This window comes from Grus americana, chromosome 21 (assembly GCF_028858705.1).
Source record: "Grus americana isolate bGruAme1 chromosome 21, bGruAme1.mat, whole genome shotgun sequence".
In the NCBI taxonomy this organism is placed as follows: domain Eukaryota; kingdom Metazoa; phylum Chordata; class Aves; order Gruiformes; family Gruidae; genus Grus; species Grus americana.
The window spans coordinates 5,970,354-5,992,527 of NC_072872.1; the positions used below are offsets into that span (position 1 = coordinate 5,970,354).

Below are 22,174 nucleotides of genomic sequence, written 5' to 3' on the forward strand. Positions count from 1 at the left end.
AGAATTTAAATATTTTAAAATCTTTTATTTAAAAACCCCATACTATAGAATTGATATCTTTACCCAAATGACGTTCGGCATTGCCTATAATCCTTGTATTTCAAATTTGCTACAAAATGTACTGCCTTCTCAAACTTGGTACAAATTTTAATCCACCTCCTCAAGAGCTAGGTAACTTCTGTCACACGAAGCCGTAGATTTCTGATCAGAAGCGCGGCTTTTATCTCGCCGCCCGTTTCAAGTCAGAGCGTTGCCAGGACACCCCGCCCTTTCTGCCACCCTTCAGCAGCCGTTATTAATTGGGCTGAGACGTGACGGTTTTGGAGCGTGCTGGGGTGAGCAGCTCTGTGCCACCCTGTTGGACAGGACCACTGCCTCCATGTCTCCAGGTTTCCTTCCTTTCTCTGAAACCACGGTGCTTGCCAGGAGGCTGCCGTGGGGTGACCGCAAAAGGGCTTGTGTAAGGTGTAAAGGCTTGGGAGGAGGTCAGACGTGCCGCAGCCTCCTTGCGTCCCCTATCCTGACGCTGCTTTAATGAAATACTTAATCCTTTCATGGCGGTATGCCCCACTTGGCAGCAGACTGGAGGGACGGGTGCACAGGCCTTCGCCTGCCTGCCTACCTGCGGCTTCCCTCTCCCTCCCGGGGCGTCTGCGTCGCCGAGCAACGCCTAAAATGGCCGCGGCTGCGCGGGGCACGCCGGGAGTCGCAGTGCCGGGACCCGCCCGTCCCTCGGCCCGTCTGCGGCCGGCGGACTCCCTTTCCCAGGAGGCACCGCGCGTAGGAGATCGGCGCTGGCGGAGACGGTCGGGGACCGGGCTGAGGGAGGGGATTTACCTGCGGGGAGGAGGGCACAGGTAGGGCGCGGCGCGGCGGCTGCCGGGACTTGTAGTCCCGAGCGAACGGCCCTTTCGGGGAACCTGGGTGTCGGCCGGCAGGGGGGAACTACAACTCCCAGGGCGCCGTGGGAAGGAGCGGGCAGGACGCCGCCGGAGGGCGGGGGGTACGAAAGGGAACCTGCCGCCGGGGCTGCCGCAGGTCGCTTCCTCAGGTAAGGAGGTGGCCGGGGCGGTCGGTCAGGCCCCTCGGAGGGGCGCGGGGCGCGGGGCGCGGGGCGGCGGAAGGGAAGGAGGGTGGAGAGTCCCCGGGCGGGCGGCGAGCCCCCGGGCGTTGCCCCATTGTTCGGGGCGTGGGAGGCGCCGCCGGGCAGGTGAGGCGAGGCGCTGAGGGCGCTGCCGCAGCTTTTGGCGCGGCCGCAGGCAGCAACGGGCCCTGCCAACGCCGCGGGCCGGGGAGCGAGCTGCCAGCCGCGGCCCAGGTTCTCTCCCCCGCGGTGTCCCGCTGCCGGTGGAGGCGGCGTTGCGGGGAGGGGTGTTGGGGCCGGTCCCCGGGGGTGGTCGGCAGCGGCGGCAGACGTGTGTTTACCGAGCGGGAGGGGAGGACGCGTTCCCGCGGATAAAGCCCCCGACCCTCTCCCCGGGGCCGGCGTGGGGCGAGGGAGCAGCGGCTTGCCATCTAGGGTAAAGCCGGGGAAGAGTCGCCCCCCGTTCCTCCGCCTTGTCCAGCTGTTTCCACGCTTCCTGGAACGGTTTAGGTCGGAGCCGGGTATTCTCGCGTTTGGAAACATCTCTTTCTCATGGTCCCATAAAACTTCGGATAGTTTTTTTCCTAATAAACGAACTCAGTTTACTACGGTTTTTGGCTATCTTTGGTTGTTGGTGTTTGGTGATTTTGTTGTTGTTTTTGCTGGATAAACCTCAAGCAAATATGTACCTCTATAACACAGAATTTTGTTGCGCTGTTTAGGGGAAAAATAACTAAACAGGCCATGCATATGTTCAGTTTTCGAAGCATCTTTCCCTGCAGTGCATAGCTATGCTATTGGCAACCAAATCGCACCAGTGGTCGCTTCTGCTCTCAGTTTTTAGGGTTGCAACGACTGTTGTAACAGCAGAATGTGTTACTGCCAAGTTTTTGTTGACTGAACAACAGTAAACGTTGGTGTTAACTAGGGTTTGCTCTAGGCACATTCCAGGTATGTAACTGCTTTTGAAGCAAAGCCTAGCTTAAAGTAGATGTCTTTATTGTCTTGAGCGGAAGGTGCGTATTTTTAATTGTTGGTTGCTGGCCTATTACATAATCATTTTGATGTAAGGGTAGGAATAGCTCTTTTCATGGGTGCATGTTAAGAAAGCTGGAAAAACAAGTCCTCCTTCAGCTTTAATTTATAAAAGATTGTTCTAAGCACAACTCTTATCTGTTTTTCTGCTGTGCAGGTTTATTGTGAAACACTTGCAGAGTCAATGAGAAATTAGCAGTAAATCACATACCACAAGCATTCGGTGTTATCTGAGGAAGATGCAGTGTTCTAGTGCGTACCTCTGAAGGAGCTGGTGAGTGAGAGTTTAGGCCTTTACAAGTCTGTCATTTGTGAGACTGCATTTTGACTTTTCTGGTATCACATTCTATCATGATTAATTCAAGGTCACATTAGAATTAAGAAGCCTTTGGCAGCAGAATAAGTGTGATAGAGTTTCAAACTCTGATCTCCCGAGTGAATTATAAAACCACCTGAAATTTAGGTGATGTTTCTTTTTACTGCCATCTTTTTCCATGTACCTGAAAAAATTACCTTGCTCAAAAAATGCTCCAGCAACACTTTTAAGCACGAAAGATACTGATAATACAACAGAAATAATAGATACACAGCTATACGTAAGGAAAATGTAGACATAAAGAGGAATTAAAGAACACTTGCTTCTAAGAGTGGGAGGAAAAAGTCTTCTAGTGCTCAATATTCACGAATTGTCTGTGTTCTTTTTTTAAAAGCAACAAGAGGAAGAATTCCCTTAGTGAATCTTGATGTGTTTAGCTTATGTGTATTGTGGCACTTGAGATACAAGTTGACAGTGATTTGAGATTTGTTTCAAATGTGGAACTCTGGTGTGAAATACTTGTTTTAATTAAAATGTCTGTGTTCTCAAAACTGTGTTGGCATCTCAAGCATAAATACTTTCTAATTTGGGTTCTAGTTTGTGCATGACATGATTTTTTTTTTTTCTGTAATCCAAAGAGAAAATGCTGCCAAACATGAAACATATTCTGTGGGCTTGTAAATTGTTTTGCTGTAGGTGTCTGATCCTGATCAAATACATGTACTTGATTTAAAAAATAAAACTTCAGCTATCTCATTCAGAGGCATGGTTAGTATTTATGTATACTGAATGTCTTGGAGGCTCTAGGGCTCCTTCCTTTCTAAAGTTACAATTATGGTGTAAAATATTGTTCAGGTTGGCAATAGAAAGGTTATGATTGACTTGTGGCTGGAAAGCATTAAAATGAGTTGTGTTACTTCCGTGGTTTTGTACAGGGAGACAATTAGCAGTACAAATCCCTACTTGAAGCTGCTCTCTTGTTTGGAAGTTCTGCACTTGATTTATTCTTAGACTTGCCACAAGCTGTTTCCAGCCTTGCTGAGGTGTGGCACAACCAGGCTTTTGGAACACTATATATGTTTTTATATTATTACACATAAAAAGTATGGATGGTTAAGTCTGATGTCTTCCACGGGCATTACAGTAAAAAAAAAAAAGTAGATAGCTAGTGTTACCTTCATGGCTTTGAATTTCTGCCTCGTTCAGACAGATGTTATTTATATATTATGTTAATAGGCTTCTAATTTTTACTGGCCAATAGAGAATCCAGCAGGATGTGAAGAAATGGTTCCGGGACCTGAAGTAAAATGTAAATTTAGTGCATACAACATACATTTAATATGCTTGGAAGATTTAAAGCAGCTTGTTCATCTCTGCTTTCCTTTTCCTGCAGTTAAAATGGGTTCAAACAAAAAACAACCGACAACAAGTGTGTGTGTGTCTATATATATACACACATATATAGCTTAGAGAGATATCTATGTGTATATATATAGCTTAGAATCGTCTCGGAGATAAAAAATATTGGCTGATGATTTGAGGGCAAATAGATCTCATGTCCTATTTCTACTGGAACAGCTGCAGGCAAATGTTCTAGTTTGTTAGAATCATTAGTGGCTGTGAACAAATATCTGCCCATCGATGCAACAGTATTGTTGATTAGTATCTTCATTTATTTCAGGAATGGAAATACAGCCAATATTGAGCTTATGCTGTATAGCTATTTGTATTCACAAAGAGGAGGATCGGGCATTTGGAAGTGGCTAGTTTCACAAATGTTTTTTTGTTCCTGAAAATAAGTAATTTTTAGATAACAAGAACATACTTGTTTAAACAAATACCTTTTTCATCTGCCTTTTCTTAGTATTTACAGATATTATAATAATCAGGTATTGACAAAAATCTGTGCATAGCATCCAAAACAATGAGGAATTTATCAGCAAATGTCTTTACCAACTCTTAACTATTTTCCTCGGAGGAAGTCTTTCTCAACCAAGAAGCAAGATCTCATTACCTCAGATTGTAGAAAACTGATAGATAACAAGGCAAATTCTCTGTGTATATATATGTGTTTAAAATACATGCATCCATATGCACATCCTGAGAATTGTTTTAATATTAGACTCTCCTGGACTGTCTTGAAAAACTCTATACTCAACCTTTACTGCAATAGAAAAGCACAAAACCCAAAAAAACTCCCCACAACAAACCAAACAAAACCCTTGTTTTTACATGGTTAAATGTGCAAATTAAAGTTACACCTAATGTGACCTAAACCAGAATTATTCACAGCATTTATTTAAGTACTCTTTTACTGTCATACACAAGTGGAAAGCTCTCTGTCAAACTAGGTAAGCGCAGTGTCAACATGAGCAATCATTTACTGAGTCATAAGTAGCTTCTGTTCTGCTCGAATGTGCTCAAGAAGAAACTGTTACCATTGAAGCTAAAAGCTAGGTGTTCTTGGCTTTTGGGGGTATGTACTGCATTCTAGAAAGGTCGTCTCCTTTCATCTTCTGAGATGACTTCACGCTTTTGTTGAGAGGTGTTTGCATTTGAGGTATTTTGTCACCTCAGGTATTGTTGAAAAATAACATTAAAGCTTTTTAGCAATTGATAAGCTTAGCTGTAGATTAGATATGTCTGTTTCTGTCCTTGTGTAAAATTCCTAAAGCTAAATTTTCCCTGCTGTTTTTGGCTGTGCCATCACTTTCCAGCAGTTCTGTAAACTGCCATAATCCATCTTAATTTTCACTCTAGGTGGTGGTACCATTCCCAAAACTATCTAGCTCTTATCTCATTCTGGAGAATCTCTGTATGCTCCTTACCTTCCTTGGTTCCTATAATCTACACTGCCAACAGCAAGGCTAATCAGGCACATCTTGGCCTTTGTCAACGAGCATCGTACACATCGCGCGCTTACATTGACTGTCTACTTTTCATTTCAGTATAGATGTCATGCACATTTACATGCACATAAATAAAACTGATGAAATCACGGGTGCTGCAGCTTGACACCAACAGACTTGACATCCATTGTTATGCTTAAATTGGAAGCTATCGTGACAGTGCAAGCTTTTCCTGCTCTGCCTCAGTCTTCACTAACTGTAGAACTTAGTTGTAGCAACAAGACTGGAATTTAGTTTTCAGGATTTTCAGTCCTTGATCTCGGTGCTTTCAGCTGATAGCAGGGGATAATAGTAAGTTTTCCCACCAAGCTAAACTAATCTTATTTTGAAGTTGAGGCAACAGGCTATGTGTTAGTGATTTAAAAAACTGAATGGAAATTAATCATAGGAACTGCTCAAAGATTTCGTTCTTCAGAAAAGCAACTTGCCAAGGGTCATGATACTCATTTTGCAGTAATTTAAAACTTATCCATTGGCCTTCAACAAAAATAGTAACAGATTTCAGTTTGTGAGATGAGTCACTAAAGGAGTTTTCCCCTACAGTTGAAGGCTTTCTTTTGGGCACTTTCCTTTTATTAATCTCTGGTTAGAAGGCCTTGTCTGTCCCCATGTTTTATTTATAATATGAAAGACGTATGTTTTCCTAAAGCTACTAGGCTGCAGGTACTGCAAGTTCTGAGAACTGGATATGGCTTCCAACATTATATTGACTAGAGAATAGGCAGATATTATAATATTGACATAGGGGGTGTCTAAACAATGCAGATCAAGCATGATGTAGCACCTTTTATTTTATCCAAACAATTGAATACGTGGACTCTCTTTAGGTTATGTGTGGAGTTATATGGCAAAAGCAGAGGGGGGGAAAAAAGCAAAGCTTGTAGCAGACTGTCCAAAATACTCTGTTCCACACTGAGCAGGTCTGTTCTCAGGCAATTGAGAAATACTACTTATTAACAGACTTCATTAATGCTTCATGGCTGTGCTGTCATGGGAGAAATTAATTGCAGTATTGCCTTTCCAAAGTGGCCTGTGCTTTCTGTCCCGATACAAATCCATCACAGTTCAGTGCTGCAGCCAGAGGAGCCTGTACCTGTGGGGAGGCTTATCAGTGGCGGTGCCAGGCAGTAACTGTTCTATTGCAATCACATTGATTTTTTTAGATCCTGGGTGTGGAATAGTCTCTGCATGGCCCAGTTTGGAGCAGACTGATAAGGCTCTTTGTTTCTTAGCAACCACAGTCTGCCATAGCCAGAAACCTGCCCCTGTGCAGCTGGAGGGAAAAATCTGAATGTCTCATATTTATCTTGAGCCAAGGTAAGTCATTCCCCCTGGCATATTTCATGTAAAGGTCTTTGCATTCAAATAAAAGGAATGAGTTGGCAAAAGTTCCTTAACAAAGGGAAAGTGTAACTTTTCTGTCATGAATAAGACATTCTAATTTCTTTCCCTGTTCTTATTTAGACCTGTGTCTTTCCTGGGCATGGAGGTGCCATATGTTCTTCTCTTAACTAGACTTGTAGCAGAAGTTGCCAGCAAATCTACTGAAAGTTTGGTAGGTACTTCATGGTTTTTGTCACGCTAGGTGCTGTAAAAACAGAAGGATCAGATTATTGCAGATTCTGTGGTTTATAGAAGGCTTTCTAATTCAACAGAAATGACCTATATTGCTAGCAGTCATTAACTGAAACTTTCACAGTGAGTCAATCTGCTATGAGGGCTGATTGCCTATTAAAGCATTGAATTCTTCCTAGTCATGTGCTTGTAGGCTAGCAGGGACACAACTGATAACACCTCACACCATGTGGAAAAACACCCTGATGATCAAAAGACCACTTTTCAAGCTGCTTGGCAGCTTAATTACAAACAGTCCAAAACACGGATACCCGAAAGTTAACTTTTCAAATGACTGATAAGCTCTGAAGCAAATGCTGCTTCAAGTCACAAAAATAGGTCAGAGTATAAGATTCTGCTTGCAAGAGAGTTTGACCAACAAAACTTTTTAAGAAATTGGTCTTAAGCGTGTTCTCTATAGATCTTCTGTCTCCCCATGATGCACTAACAGTGTGAAGTCAGCCTACTAATTTCAGTTTTGACGGTCCCAACCATTTCTCCTTATAGCTTTGATCTTTGTCACCCCTGGATTTGATGGGTTTTGCTGATGAGCAGAATAATACTGACTGCTAAATGTTAGGTATATTTAAGTTACTTCTATGGCTGAATATAGATCAGGTCTTGTTACTTTTGACTTCATCCCTTTTTAAGACTGACTTGACTTGCTATATTCTTTAGGGGGATGTACCTGCAAAACCTTAGAAGGTGTGGGAGTTTTGTGGCTTATTTTTCTTGTATGGATTCAGAGAGTGGATATGCCCAAGTCTATACGGGATGGTACTAGTAGCTATCAAAAGAACCACAGAGTTTCTAACAACCATTTATCTCTAAGCTTATGTCACAGCTTGTTGTAATTTGTAAATAATTTTGAAACTGACTTTTATATAAACAAACAAAAATAAACTACGTGCCTTCAGGATATTCTTTTATATTAAGTGTTGAAGGAAGAAGCTTTTGTAGTTCTGCTGGATTGCTCTGCTGAATGTAGATGTTATCATCACTTGTAATATGGGCATTCAGTGAAAACTGGAGTTTGCCAGTCATTTTGCCAACAGTATTTCTGAGCAAATCTGTTAGGGCGTTTGTGTGGTGCTGTGGGAAGGCTACCACCCCTCTGAACTGTGCTTCACTGGAGAATTTAGCAAGTGTATTTCTAAAGCAGTTTTTTTGAGGCTTTGTCCAGTGTCAACAGTAGAGTGTGCATTTGTTCTCAAAGTGTTACTTTGGGTAACAGCTGCCAGGTCAAATATCAGCGTGGTGGTGCACCTAGCTTGTTCTCTCCTTGCAAGGTTGCTTAATGCAAACAGAAAAAGTTACAGCAAGTTTTAACTGCAGCTACTGCTTATTCCTCTATGGTCTCTGTAGATTTTTTTTTTTTTTTTGTTGAAGCATTTCAGTAAAATTAAGAACTGTGTGAAATGTAATTTCTTTTCTTAGGTTTCAGAAACAGAATGCTGTGTGGATATGTTGGATTCAAACAGTTCATGTCCTGTAACCAACCAGTGCAGTCCAGGTATAGTGTGTCATTGTTTAATAAAATTCCATAGTGTTTTTGACAGTTAACACCAAAATACAGTGCCTGAAAACAAAATAATTAGTGCATGTACATATTGAAGTCTGTCTTCCTCTATATACACAAGGTAATGCTTCTTATGACTCATAAATGTTGTTCTTGCATGGTAAGGAGAATAGAAAACTATTAATAAGGTTATTCTTTATCTTTTTTTATTTAGTCTGCAGTTGGATCATGTAAGAGCTATCGTAAATGCTTAAAAGCCCATATAATGAGCATAAAAAGCAAAAATGCTGTAATGAGAATCTAAGGGAGCATTAAGAATAATTTCAATATTGTCTTGTTAGCACAGAATGCCTCATTCTTCCTTCCACCATATATGTAGAGTTGTTTTCTAAATGGAGTTAAAAACTTCTTCCAGCAGTAGCAAAAGGGTGGTCTCTTTTTTAATGTTGTTTTCTTTAAAATTGGAGAGTAAAAGCAGGAAAATGGCTTCAGAGCCCACAGTAACAAAAGAATTAGTGACTTAAAAATTTGGGCCCAATTCTGGGTTCAGTCCTCTCCTTGTGATGGTTGTTAAAGCATTTCAAGCTTATCTATTTTCACTGCTTCGTTAGCTTCTCTAACTGTTGCTTCATTTAATGCATTCACTTCTTATTCTAAATGATCTTAGACATGGTATAACCAATTGTCTCAAAGTTATGGTATTGTCTTCTCTTAAATCTTATTATAAACTGATAATCTACCAATATCTTTGGTGTCAGATAAGTGCTCTGATGCTTCCTTCCTATTACTGTAGAAAGTCTTTGCCTTTACATTGGGTCTGTTTGTGTTTAGATGAAATGTCAGATGTAATTTATTACTGTGGGCATCAAACATGCTGCTTCTCTCTAAGGAAAACATAGCAGTGGAGCTGTTCTCAAATCAGCACCTTACTAATGGTTTGCTTTATGGGATAATTGATACCAGTTTGGCTCAAGGCTCTATAGAACTGGATTTTAGCCAGCACAGTAAGGTTTTTTTTTTTCTTTAAATGTAGACTGTAATATGATCTAGTAGGAATATCCTTCTAATCTTCACGTCTTGAGTCTAAGCCTCAAGTGAAACCACCACAGCTTTATTGTATTAAATGAAGTTGTTATTGAAGATGTGCCCTAAATATTTTTTCTTAACAAAGACATAGCAGTATGTGCATTTAAACATAAATTGAGAGACCTGAACATGGAAGACATAGGCCAGGATGAAAGTTTAATCAGTTCCCAGCCTGCACGGTAGGGTGACCGATATAAGACACTTGCCATCTGTCGCAGAATAGTTTAAACAGGCATGGGTTCTTTTTAAAGTGAAACAAATAGTATGATACTTCAGAGGACTGGGGCATGGTGAAAAGACTGTATTATGGCAGTATTTGTATTTTTTAGCTTGCCATGCTTCAAGTGATTGACTATAAGGATGCCAGTATCTTTTTTTCATCCAAGTACGCTGTTTCTGGTTCTTAGCATCTTTGTCCCTGCCTACTTATATTTTCAATACTATATATTAAAATGGCATTACATTTTGTTTTGACGGTGTATGACTTCTGAAAATAAATGATAAAATTCTCCTGGTTTTTTTTTAGTATTGGTGAGAGTAGTTGCAGGTTGTTAGACACTTCCCATTTTTCTCAAAACTAAAACATGTGAAGCAGTGAATGGAGCTATGTTGAAATTGCCCTCTTAAGAGTTGTTTGCTTGTAACGCTTTCTCCTTTTTGGCCCTTGAAAGGTTAGATCTTTTCTGGATTAAACACTTTGAAATGGAACCTCTTAACCTGTGTTATATAATAGGAAGCAGGAGATGTTTGTAATCAGTAGACCAAATGGAGGGAATTTCTGCTGCCTCTACCTCTTTCTGAAGACTAGGAAGTATCTCCAGAGTCGCTTTTGTTGTTTTCAAACCTCTGTACGTCTTATTCTTATGCAGGTTGTTACAGACGATGGAATGAGGATGGTAGTAGCAGCTGCATTAAATGCAAAAATGAAACCCTTCCTGTTTCATCTGTTTACAATCTGACTGAATGCAGAAATAGTGAGTCATGTACCATTGCTTTGTTTCAATGGGTGTTTTTTGGTACCGAGATCTCTTCTTGCATGTGTGGTCCAGCAAAGACTGTTCAAGAAGGCATGAAATGTTGCAGATTCCGCCCCCCCCCCCCCCTTTTGTGAAACTTCAAGGGAAGTTTTAGTCCTAACTGAAATTTAGTTTGCAGAAACTGTGTAGAGTGCTCTGGAACCATTCCAGAGTCTAGCTGGGGGGTGGGGGGGGGAATTAAAATCTTGTTATGTATTAGAGTACCTAATCTGCAAAGCCAAATGCAACATTTAAAAAAAAAAAAACACAAAAGCAAACAAAACCCAAGCAACCAAAACATTCTGCCCAATGTAAACTCTTATTTTAAGAGTCCTAAACATCAAAATGATTAAACTTACAGGGTAGAACATGTATCAGACATACAGGGAATACTGAATTTTGTGGCTGCTTTAATCTCTGCTGTAAGAAAAAGGCATTTGCTGTGGGTGTTTGCTAGAGACTTCACCAGAGCACAAAATAGCTCAGACTATACTAGAGTTCTTCGAAAAGTCTATATTAAGAAGACTAATTTTGTACATGTGCTTTGAGAGGTGAGAACCATTCAATTCCTTGTACATGTTTTTAATGAAGAGGTAAGAAACTTGATGTAAGTTTCTGGGAAATGCACTAGTGAATTATTTTCTTTTTGGACAAATTATGATGATGCTTGTTTGCTTCCTTTTTTGAAATACTCAAAAGTGATATAAAGAATGAATTTTATTGTGGGAGAAACCAGGATTCTTATACAATTTCAAATAATTACAGAGAAGTATAATAGCCTTTTACTAAGATTTTTCAACAAATCTGTAGTTTTTGTCAGATTTTACTTTAAAAAAATCTTTTTGATTACAGCTGGTATCAGAGGAATGAATTTCCAAATGAATATAAGCACCGTAACTCCTTTCATACAGAACATAGGTGAGTAAATGGAAATAGCTATTGAGTGCAGGCTTTGTGATTATTCACTGCGTACCAGCCCCGTCATGACATGGCCTTTGAAACAAATTGTAAAGTATGTTTTTCTGTAGCGTAGGTGTTCTTCTAAATCTAGTAGCCATTTTTACTTTTTTCGGGCTTGTTCTTGGCAAAAATCTTTTATATGTCTTAGAGTTGAATTTTGAGGCAACTTTATTTTACTGAATGGTTCTTTCATCTTGTGCTAGTGAACTTGAAGTGATTTTTCTGGTACAGGTTTCTGAAACCCCATAACTTGAGTTTTGACCCTTATGCTGCAAGAGTTCTGTTTTTTAGGGATGAGGCCACATGTTACACATCTGTTACATCTTGATTAGCCTTTCTATAGGTTGACTTTATCACAGCTGACCAGTCATTTCTGTTTAATCTCCTAAAAATAGTTGTTTGACACTGGTAAAAATAATAGAGAATATTTAGATAGCAGCATTGCATACTTTCACAAGAGATTGGATGCCAGATGAAGTGATTTAGCGTTACAGGGTGAGTGCTTATCATCAGTGCCCTTAAAAAGGAAAGCTAAACAGCCGTGTCAAACTTGAGTGGTGCTGATGCCTTTCTAACAGTTGTCTTGTCATGTGTGTATACTTGAAGTATCGAGTGCTCTGCAGAATGTGGACTTCTCAAGCAGAGCTTGTCAGAGCTGCTGTTTACGATCTTGTTGCAGACAAATTAGGACAACTTTTAAGGAACAAAATACTTGCTCTTTGGGATCATAATCTTAGATAAATAAAACAGCAGAATAAATATGCAGGGCATTTTTTGTGGCAGGAAAAGTAGGATAGAGGTGAGGGAGGGCAGCTTTTGCTAATGTCTGCCTCCTTGGGATGGTTTCTGTATCAATCTCTTGTGGAAAACATAATACCGGGTGTATTGTACCAGTGGTATATTGTCTGTTGACAAGTTCTGTCTTTAGGAGACTTCGTTTAAGGAATAAAAGAAGAGTATTAGTGTTGAGTTCCTCCTAGCACTGGTTTTGAAAGTTATATAAAAGAAACAGAATGGTGGATTAAAAATGTGGGGCTGTCTTCAGGAAAGTAGAGACTAAGGCTTTCCTGACGTTTGGCAGGTGTGGCTGGGGAAGCCGTTCATATAACAAAATGAATATTGAAAGATCTTTGCAAATGTTTCAGTGATGTCTGTCTGTATATTAAAAAAACCCAAACAACCCACTTTTTCTTTTCTCCTATGAATATTGGGAAGTTGGTCTTTATCTTTTGTTTAATCCTTCTATTAGAAGAGATTTCTAGCGAATAATAGTGTTTTTTTTTCCCTCTCCCTCTCTTTTTTTTTTTTCTTCTGTACAGGGGGCCCAGAAGTGGCAGCCTCTCTCATCTTAGGGACATTTTTCATCAGTTTATTCCTGATTCTGTCTGTTGCTTCTTTCTTCTACCTCAAACGTGCCAATAAACTTCCTAATGTTTTCTACAGAAGAAACAAAGGTAAAATACCTCTAATGGTCTATTTTAATCTCTAAAGCTTTGGCCTTTGCTCAGTTTCTTAATTTAAAACTTTAAATTTCTTCATGTCAGTATTCTAACTTAATGTAGCTACTGCTATCTCTTTTGATCATCCAAAGCAATGCAAACTAATGAGAATTTTTCTCCTGCAATGTGTTAACAGTATCATGTTTTCATGGCAGTGCAGAGGATGTCTGCTCTCAGTCTAAGTGTGCTTAGGTGCATATTGCACAATATCTCTCACTAACCCAGCTATTGTTTTTTTTGAAGCCTTCAAAGATTTGCAAGAGTGCAATGCCTGACATTAGTTGTCATTGAATATATCTGATTTCAAAAAGAAAAAAAAAGAAAATGAATCAGTGCTTTTTGCACAGAGGGCATTGTTATAGAACTTAGTAATACTTGTTTATTTCAGTACACAAAATGCCAGACGTTTATAAAGCCTTACAAAAAGCAGTTGTTGTTTATTCTTGCTTTAGAGAGAAGGGAACTATAATACTAAAGGGCAGTGTATTTACCACGGATGTGCCAGCAGCAGGAGAAAGGGAATGGAATTTGAGGTTCCTCATTATTTCACTACTTATTCAACTGTGCTTGCCCTCTAAATGCAAGATTTACTGGGGCTTGGGAGAGCTAACTGCCTATTATTATTTTTTTTTAAAAGCAAAGACCCCTTAGCTTTTCTTGTTATAATGAAATTAATTCTTTATTTCTGCCATTCCTGTTGCTGAGAAATTAAGCCATGTAACTGAAATGCAGTGACATGACTTCATGCCAAAGTGATTCCAGAAAAGCTAGGGAAAGAACACCCAGGATGTACTTGGCCATAGGGCACCAAGACTTTATGTAGATGTCTGGCTCTTTCAGATGCTTCAGTTTCTGTGAAGTTGTTCTATGTGTCCACAGTTTACTAGTCTTCACTTTCTGGAAGGTGGTGAACAAAATATGTGGAAGGTGATGTCTCCATTTTGTTCAATGTTTTGTGTGAAACTGAGTCTGATCTGTGACTGTCTTGCCCCTTCTATGCAGTCACTTTGAATGATTCCCATGACAACCTCTAGCACAGTATTTGCTGTGTTAGAGCTCCTTCTGTTGAAAGCAAGCTGTTTACTGGTTAAGTCTGCTAAACAAATAGACCTCCTGTTATTTTCATTCATGTCTTACAGGACCAAGCTCAAGCTAGCCTGTCACAATAGAAATAAGCTTAAAAAAAGAAAAAGGGGGTGGGTGGAGCAATACAATTCCATTGTTTGGCTAAGAGCGTTGTATCTAGTCATAGTAACTTCATGGAACTTCACACTTCCAGTCTCTGTGGTATCATTTCATGTTAAAGTATACAACGGTAGCTACATAAATTGATCAGTGCCACAGCAACTGCTAGTATCCTAATCACAACTGTGATACTGAAACGTCTAGGTTGCTTTTGCTTGTGTCTTCAAGTAAATTTAATTAGTACAAGTTTCTTCTTCAGTTTTTACGTGTGTCAAGAGCTGTTGTGCTGTAACGCTTCCAAGCTGGCAGGACACCGGACCTCTGAGTCTTTAGCGTTACTGGTCTGACTTCCACATTTTGTACTGATAGTTCACTCTGGTACACCAGGCTAAAGCATTGATGTCCTCCTTTGAAGAAGAAGCATTAGAAACATTTCTCTGGCTTATTATGTTAGCTTTCATTCTCTCTGGATGATGATTATCATGTGGCCAATAAAGGCAGTCACTGCTTGTATAGAAGGGTTGCATCTTTCACTGCTCAATTGTTTTCTGTTTCTACTGCCTTTTTCTGGCAGTTGGCTCAAAGTGCCATTTTTCCTATTGAAGCTTCTTCATATTAAAGACATACTGCTGTGGCTACCTTCTTTGAAAGCAAAATAAGTCATTCTTGGAGACCTTTGCAACCCTTTATCTCTAATCTTGAAAAGAGTCCTACAGACAATGTATTCTACTAATGGGATTTCTGAATGTTCTGATCTGTTTTGGTAGTCTTTGTGACAAAACTATTTTTTTAACAATAGAACTATTCTGTTGCACGCATGTATTTTTAGGAAACTAGCGGCTCTAGTCTTCTAGATTAATGATGGTTAGTCTCTCTCTTTCTCTCTTTTAGCATCTGTTCTCCAGCCTAGTGAAACAGTAAGTAAAATTCTGTCCTTCCAATAGGAACAAGCAAGCATAAAACGTCAAGTACACAATAACTTGAAGTTTTAACAGTTCATTAGGGAGCTACTTAATCTGATGTATGAGACACTGATATAAAAATAAAAGATGTTTTGGGGTTCTTTGTCCAAACTGGAAAAAAAAAAAGGCGAAAGATGAATACTGACCGTATTGATTCTATTGAATTACTTTCTCCAAGAAAGATTATGTACACGGTAAATATTACTGGAACCCTAAAGTGTTCCTGTATTTCTTTAATGAAAGACTGTGAAGACAAAAGGTGCTCTTGTTTGACATGATCATTCTTCTGTTATGCAGGCATCCATGATACCTCCCCCAGCTTCTTCAGGTGAGGAACTGTTCTCTGGGGCATGCTGCTACAAATATTTTTACCTGTTGGCTTCCCATCTCATTACTGAAAAGCAGGCAAACTATCTCAGAGTGGATATGCTAAGAACACACAGCAAGTCAAAACAATTACCTGTAAAGCCTGGTATAGAACTGTGGAATCTGTCGAGGGGACAGAAATCCAATGAAATCTGTCTAGTAGACCTTTTTGGTAGGATTTATTGCTTTAATTAATGTAGGCATATAGTATTGATGGAGTACTTTATGTTAAAATAGATCTTTGACAGCTCCTAAAATAGATCTTCAACTTCTCTGTCCTAATAGAGAAGTCTTACAAGTAGATGCAGTATTTTTTCATAAATGCTCAAAAATAAATTATTCAGTCTGGGTCCTATTTTCAGAATTGGAATCTTCTTGACAATGCCAGGTTGGCTCATTTTCAGGCTTTCTCATTTGAAGCTTATCAGCTTCTTGAAACAAATAACAGACTGTTTGGAATATACAATTTTGTGTGTATGTGGTGTGGGGGGTGTTTGTAGGTTGGCTCTTTTTTTTGACAAGGTGGGTTTTTAATACTTGTGAAACTCAAGCGGAAATTTATTTCTTGGGGAAGATTTAATCTAACTGGCTCGTCTTGGTTTTCCTCCCGTATTTTTCATAATTTCAATCTATAAATCTTACTGAGAAGTGCCTACTCTAATCTGCTGTTTTAGACCAGATCTGTGTAATCCAAGAGCAAAAATCTGCTTTTTTTGGTGAGCCTCTAAATTTGTGCTACTTCTAAGAAATAGTACATGCTGGTTTATATTATTAATGATCCAGTGGGAGCCTAATAAAGCATGAAATATCTAAATATGACTCTTCCAAAATACATATTTAAAAGGGCAATGGATTACACCTGATCAAATCAAGGCATTCTTTTAAGTGTGTCTGACCATGTAAGAAAACTCAAAAAGAAGCGGGTAGTAAAGGATCTATTTTGCAAATGATAGGAAATTTTATGTCTATACATGAAATTAATTTAGAGTGGTTAGGAAAGTGGATTTATTTGGCCAGGATACTACAGCAAAGTATCTTGTCTCTATGCTTGACCCATGTACTTTCAGGACAATGACAGAACTTGTGACTTAAAAGTGAGACAGACCAAATCTTCTAAAAACTTGAGAAATAATGGCCTTCTAAGCTCAGCAAAACATCTGGTATCACTTCTCATGTATGCATAGGCCTTTTTAATCAAGATGGTATAATTAAAATTTAGTTTTTATTAATGCAGTCTTTAACTTTTAAACATTTTTTAGATGTATTCCAAACTTGGTCTGGCTGTTAAACTTACAGCTAGTGCTGCTTGTGAAAAGTCTTACTTTCGTTACTGTAATTTATATGTCTGTTTAAAAAGAAAGTACAGTTGGGGGGGGGTTGTTAGGGCTGAAAATGGAAAGCTACGTGTACTGTAAACACTTCAAATGATGGAAATGCCAGTTTGTAATGAGCACCTTATATAGTAGGCCATTAGAAGCTTGTTTAAAAAGTGTATTTGTGGACTTTTGCTGTATCAGCTCTATGTAGGGGTTTTTGTGTTTTGGTTTTTGGCTTTTTTTTAAGGTCCAGAGTGACTTGTTGGATGGCATGTGGTGTTATGAATGAATGATAAAGGCATGCTTATGCAGCAGGTGCTAATAATGTTTCTGTGCCCACCATTTCAGTTCGGAAGCCACGATATGTCAGACGAGAACGGTCACTAGTGACGTCTGCATCTGCTGCTATGATCCCTTCTTCCGAAACCAGGGTCAGCAATGTTTAGCCTTCATTCTTGACTGAGGACTCTATAAGTGTACACAGTGTTGAAGAAACTTTTTTCTGAATCCACTGAAGTGCCAGGAAAACATCGCAAGCAGCTGACCTAAATGGAAGCCAAATTACTGTGTCAAAGAGTTTGTGCCAAATGTTAACAGAGACTTGAACTAATGCAAAGATACTGATGGCAGGCTACATCCAGTTTGGTGAACTGCTTTGGTGATCTTGAAATGCACTATTCCAGCTCTGTGGTTTCATTTGTCTCCTACAGATGCTGTGTTTAAAATCTTTAAAGAATCTGCCTTTGGTACACTTTCAGTTTTGGCAAGTTCTTCCTGTGTTGTGATGTGTTCTGTGTCCCCAGAGCTGAATGTCTCAGTGCTGCAGGCCAACACAAAATACTGGGATTACTCAAGGATGTGGACTTGTTTGAAGGACCCACTTGTAAATGCTAACACTAAGTGCCACTGCTTTAACGTTGTAGGACAATATAACAGTACTTAACATGCAGTATCCTTCTGAAGCAAAAAATGATGCTTCCTGGAGCATCCTCTTCAGCCTATGACATAGCTGACCCTGGTTTTTAACTGTGAATATAGACCCACTCTCCAGATACTGTTGTTCTTGGTGCTTTTGAAGGCTGTGGTCAGTATGGGTCCAATCCCAAGTGTGGGAATTTGTTGGGAAGCTCTTTCCAGTGGCTTCAGCTCAGTCCTTGGATAAAGAGCCATTTTCTATGGCTTTGTAACCAATAGGCTGCTGTGTCTGTCCTGCCAAGACTGTCTCTGCTAGCTTCCTTCCCTTAACACAGCAGTCTAAGGGAAACCAAAATTCCTGCAGGGCAGCTGTGCATCCGTTAGATGTGTCAGTGAGTACTGAGATGAACTGGAGAGGTCAGGTGAATTTCTGCCAATGCAATAAGGGGTTTCTTTGGCCAAGCCCTTCATTAACATGCCTGATGTTTGCAGGCCAGCACCTTATGACAGAGCTCAACAAGTGTTGAAAGTGCCAGCCTACATAGCCCCCACTCTCAGATGCTTGTTCTTGCCCATCTTAGGCCAGCTGTGTGGCTGAGTAGTCACTTGATCAGGAAATTAAAGTAGCTGTAAAATAACTTTATTTTGGGCTAGGTTATCCTTCACCAGTTTTTTCCTGGCACGGTTGACTCTGTTGCCATGTGAACACGTATATCAGCATAATGGGCCCAGTGGTATGGGCATAAGAGTGGGTGACTGGGAAACAAGTGAAGAACCTGAGGTTGCTAAATTGGTTGAAGTGTCACTGTCACCATATGTGAAATTATAACTATGCAGCTTGTGCATTCCCACCTACCTGTGTTGCTATTGCCCGTTTTGGTTTAGCTGGCACTCCATTACGGGTCTGTGCTCCAAAAATAAATTACTTGGAAGCTCCTCATCAGCATCCTCTGGCATGAATATAAACTGGAACAGTCAGTTCTCTTTTCCAGGAAAATGTGAACATAACTGTCTTGAGCTGACATGACACCCATATGGAGAGTCCAAACCTTGCAATCTAGTTTCCCTTTTCTCTGTGGTTAAAAGCTTGTTCAAAGCTAAAAGATGAGAACTGGGATGGGAGGAGATAAATCCTATCTTATTGAATAGACCTGTTTTTATGTAAGTTTTAGTACAGTTGTATTTACTTTTATGTCTCTCCTCACAAGGTAATGAGATCTCTTGTGGCATCCAAACAAGCTAGGGCAAAGATTGGGGATGAAGAACTAACCATGAAGGGGCCCCCCATGCCAAAAAAAAAAAAGAGCCTGAATTGCTGTATGGAGAAACTTAAGATTGTCTTTCTATCACACTGTTAAAATAGAATTTTTGTTCTACTGGACAAAACTAACGACAGTGGACAATGCCATTGTGAGACCCTTCAGCTTTCAATATGAAACGTGCTTTATAGTTTGTATGTTTCAGGTTCAGGAGGTGGCAGTTTTGTTTCTGTCATTTTGATGTCTTTTGATCTTTGTGCTGCTGCGATTTTCCACAGGTAGAAATTACGTCTGGAGGTCATAGATTTTTCCTGACGTTAGTTGCTGAGTATTTTCCTAACCGCTAAGGAAAAGGAGTAACTATGCAAATAATGCCAAGAAACTGCACCTTTGAAAGCAGGGCGTTTCTGCTTGCAAATCTGTTGATGAGAGTGCATTCTTGTATTGCTTAGTTGCTAATATATTCTTTCTACACATAAATTATTGAAGGATCATTCATGTCATTGTACTGTCTGAACCCTATCTTACCCTCAAGTGCATATTGTAACTTAGTTTAATGTCAAGTGTCTAATGCTCTAACTTCTGTGCAGTCAAGTTTTTCTCAATAACATCTCTCTTCCCCTTCCCATATCTTTCCCCCCAGCAAACTCTTTTAAATGGAGCAGATGTTTTTTACTATTTTTTTTTGTGTTTCAGGAACTGTTCGGCTTTTGTTATTGCTGTCTGACACAGTGGACTCCTAATCTAAACAGTTTCTCATTTGTTTGCACTGTCAAATTAAATATATAATGTGGTGTTTTGGTTTCCATCTCCCTTCAAAATAATGATACATACCTATATATATTTTTAAAAAAATTGGCTTTAATGAACCCTGATATTTAATGTATTTGTATATTTTTAAATTGTGCCAAAATAAACATATTTGAGCTTTTTTAATGACTGTGGAGGTCATTGATGTGTATCCTTTTCAAGCACAGAATGAAGAGAGCAAAATTAGCACCCAAAGTAGATCATTGTTTCAGCTCATATGGCATGTTACCTCCACCAGAACTAAAGTTTGGAGGAAAAAAAAAAAGTCAGCTGAATAATCCTGCCCAGTTCTACAGTGGGATAGCCAGACTCTTCCACAGACTGTATCTTCACACCTTCTGACCATAATGGCCTTAACGTGTAGTGGTGTGAAAGTAACTCTTTAGCAGAGAATGTAGCTTTAGTAAATTACAGAATTTTTACATTGGTGGATGTTTACTTTAATCTCAAAGAAGATAGCATGAGTAGCAAGACGACTCTGAAAGAGGCGGCTGCTAAACAGTGCCAAATGTACCAGAAGCTGAGATAAACAGGATAATTTCTTATCAATTGAAGGGAAGATTATGGTCTTGGGTCTGGGGTTTTGGAGATCTTTCCCCATCTGGTCTCTGATCAATTTAAAAAGTGTGTTCTTCTCCCTTTCCCTTTGCTCCCTGGGAATTTGGTACTCTCATTGGATTTCTTTCTTACAAATGTATCTTGTGTTATTAATTCCAGTTGCCAAAACACTCCATAATAACAAGAGGTAAGCCAAGGGAAATTGGGATGCTGAGCCATATGGTCTGAAATACCAGTAGTTAAATTTGGCAATACTCTTTTCCCCTCACAAAACTAGCTGAAATAGTCGGACATCTGAGAAAGACGCTGCTCTTTGAAGTATGCTGGTGAGGAAGGCTGAGCCAAATGCTTTAATGGCTACTGTGCATGCACTGTGGAAAGTCTAATAAACTTTGTTGTCAAAGCCAAGGTGACAGTGTCGCATGCAAAGGGGAATTGAGCTGGAAAATGATCCCACCGGGAGAGGAAGACTTAGAAGTGGATTTGTCAGTTAAATGGACTCTGACCACCGTGCACACCAAAATACAGCAGCCTCTGGGAAGAGGAAGCACTAAGTGGCCTTGCCATTAGTCACCCCACTGAATTCAGTAGGTGAAACCAGCAGTTAGTGAGCTGGGGAGAGCTGTGAGTGCGCGTACAGCAACAGGGGACGATGTGAGACTGTATTGTGCACACCTGCGAGGAACTGTCTCCCTTAGCCATATGACACCATCTGAAGGTGAATGCATCATAGATCGAAGACTCTGACAATCATTTCTTAAAATTGTAAGTCTAAAACCTTGTGTTTCACTAAAATCTGTTATCCAGTTATAGGCCCTCCAGAAGGCTGGTGTCATATGCATAAAGAATGAAACAGAAATGATATTGCATCCAGACACTCTGCAGCATTTTGCTGCATGAAACTGCACGAAGCTTGCCAGATTGATTAAAGCTTTGTGCAAACATAATTACTTAGGTTCAACCCACCTTCCCCCAGCTATTAATCAGAGTTCACAGAAACTCTGTCCTGAGGTTGTTTCTTTTGTCTTTCTCTGCAGTTTGGGGTTTTTTCTCTTCTCTCCCCCACCTCCATCAAAAGCTTCTTGGGAACATTGCTTGGAAATACACCTGGGATTACAGGTGCAAGCCTGTAACTTCCTGACAGTAAGATTTGAAGCCTGAAAGCTGTTAAACTATGGAAAAAATTGAAGGGGAGTGGAAAAAGAAGCTGGGGGGGGACATGACATGACAACTTAGGTGCTAATTGGGAAAAAGGAACAACAAGGTTTTTGCTCTTGTCCCTCTACGGTTACACAGGATGTGATCTAAGTTGCGTGGGCAAAGAGAATGGAAAGAGTAGAAAAGCAATACCTAAGTTGATACAAAGCCTTCAGACTCTCTCATCTACTTGAGTTTTGTAGGTAACCGAGCAGAGAGATTCGGCGGCGTGTGACTGCATGGAAATGCTGTCGGCTACAAATGGCTGAGCTTAGCAGGAAAGCGAAGCTGTGCTCTGCCAGGCTAGTGCCTACGTGGTGTGATAGGAACTTTGATTGATCAGGAAAACAAACAAAAAAAAGTTGTATCTGCTTGCATTCAGAATTATTTGTTTGTCATTTTTAGGTGTTTGAAAGAATGCACTTCAGATACAGTCAGGATCTGAAGTGTGCTTGCATTGCTCTTGCTACCAACACCATGAGGTTTGAAATGTGTAAAGGCTGCTTTGCATTTTTGTCATTTATTTTTAATGCTCCCTGGTGAGGAAAAAAAAAAGAAATTTTATAGT

General features: G+C 40.0%; 2 protein-coding genes across 7 annotated transcripts; one reads left to right on the forward strand and one right to left on the reverse strand.

Moving 5' to 3' along the window:
* Positions 1 to 670: 670 nt before the first annotated feature.
* On the reverse strand, positions 671 to 1,627 carry LOC129195186 (uncharacterized). The gene has a single exon (XM_054801024.1). The coding sequence runs from the start codon at positions 1,625 to 1,627 to the stop codon at positions 671 to 673; it is 957 nt and encodes a 318-aa protein (XP_054656999.1).
* C21H1orf159 (chromosome 21 C1orf159 homolog) lies at positions 941 to 19,968 on the forward strand. Of its 6 annotated transcripts, none has more exons than XM_054850076.1 (10): positions 941 to 1,051; positions 2,277 to 2,393; positions 6,809 to 6,899; positions 8,396 to 8,471; positions 10,433 to 10,537; positions 11,432 to 11,497; positions 12,859 to 12,993; positions 15,115 to 15,140; positions 15,483 to 15,513; positions 17,216 to 19,968. In XM_054850076.1, exons 3-10 carry the CDS (start codon positions 6,828 to 6,830, stop codon positions 17,311 to 17,313), a joined length of 609 nt encoding a protein of 202 aa, XP_054706051.1. In that variant the 5' UTR covers positions 941 to 1,051; positions 2,277 to 2,393; positions 6,809 to 6,827; the 3' UTR covers positions 17,314 to 19,968. The 6 variants fall into 6 exon arrangements, with proteins under 6 accessions (XP_054706051.1, XP_054706055.1, XP_054706054.1 ...); XM_054850080.1 differs by having other exon boundaries at positions 19,738 to 19,968; XM_054850078.1 differs by lacking the exon at positions 941 to 1,051 and adding an exon at positions 1,105 to 1,210.
* The last annotated feature ends 2,206 nt before the right edge of the window (positions 19,969 to 22,174 follow it).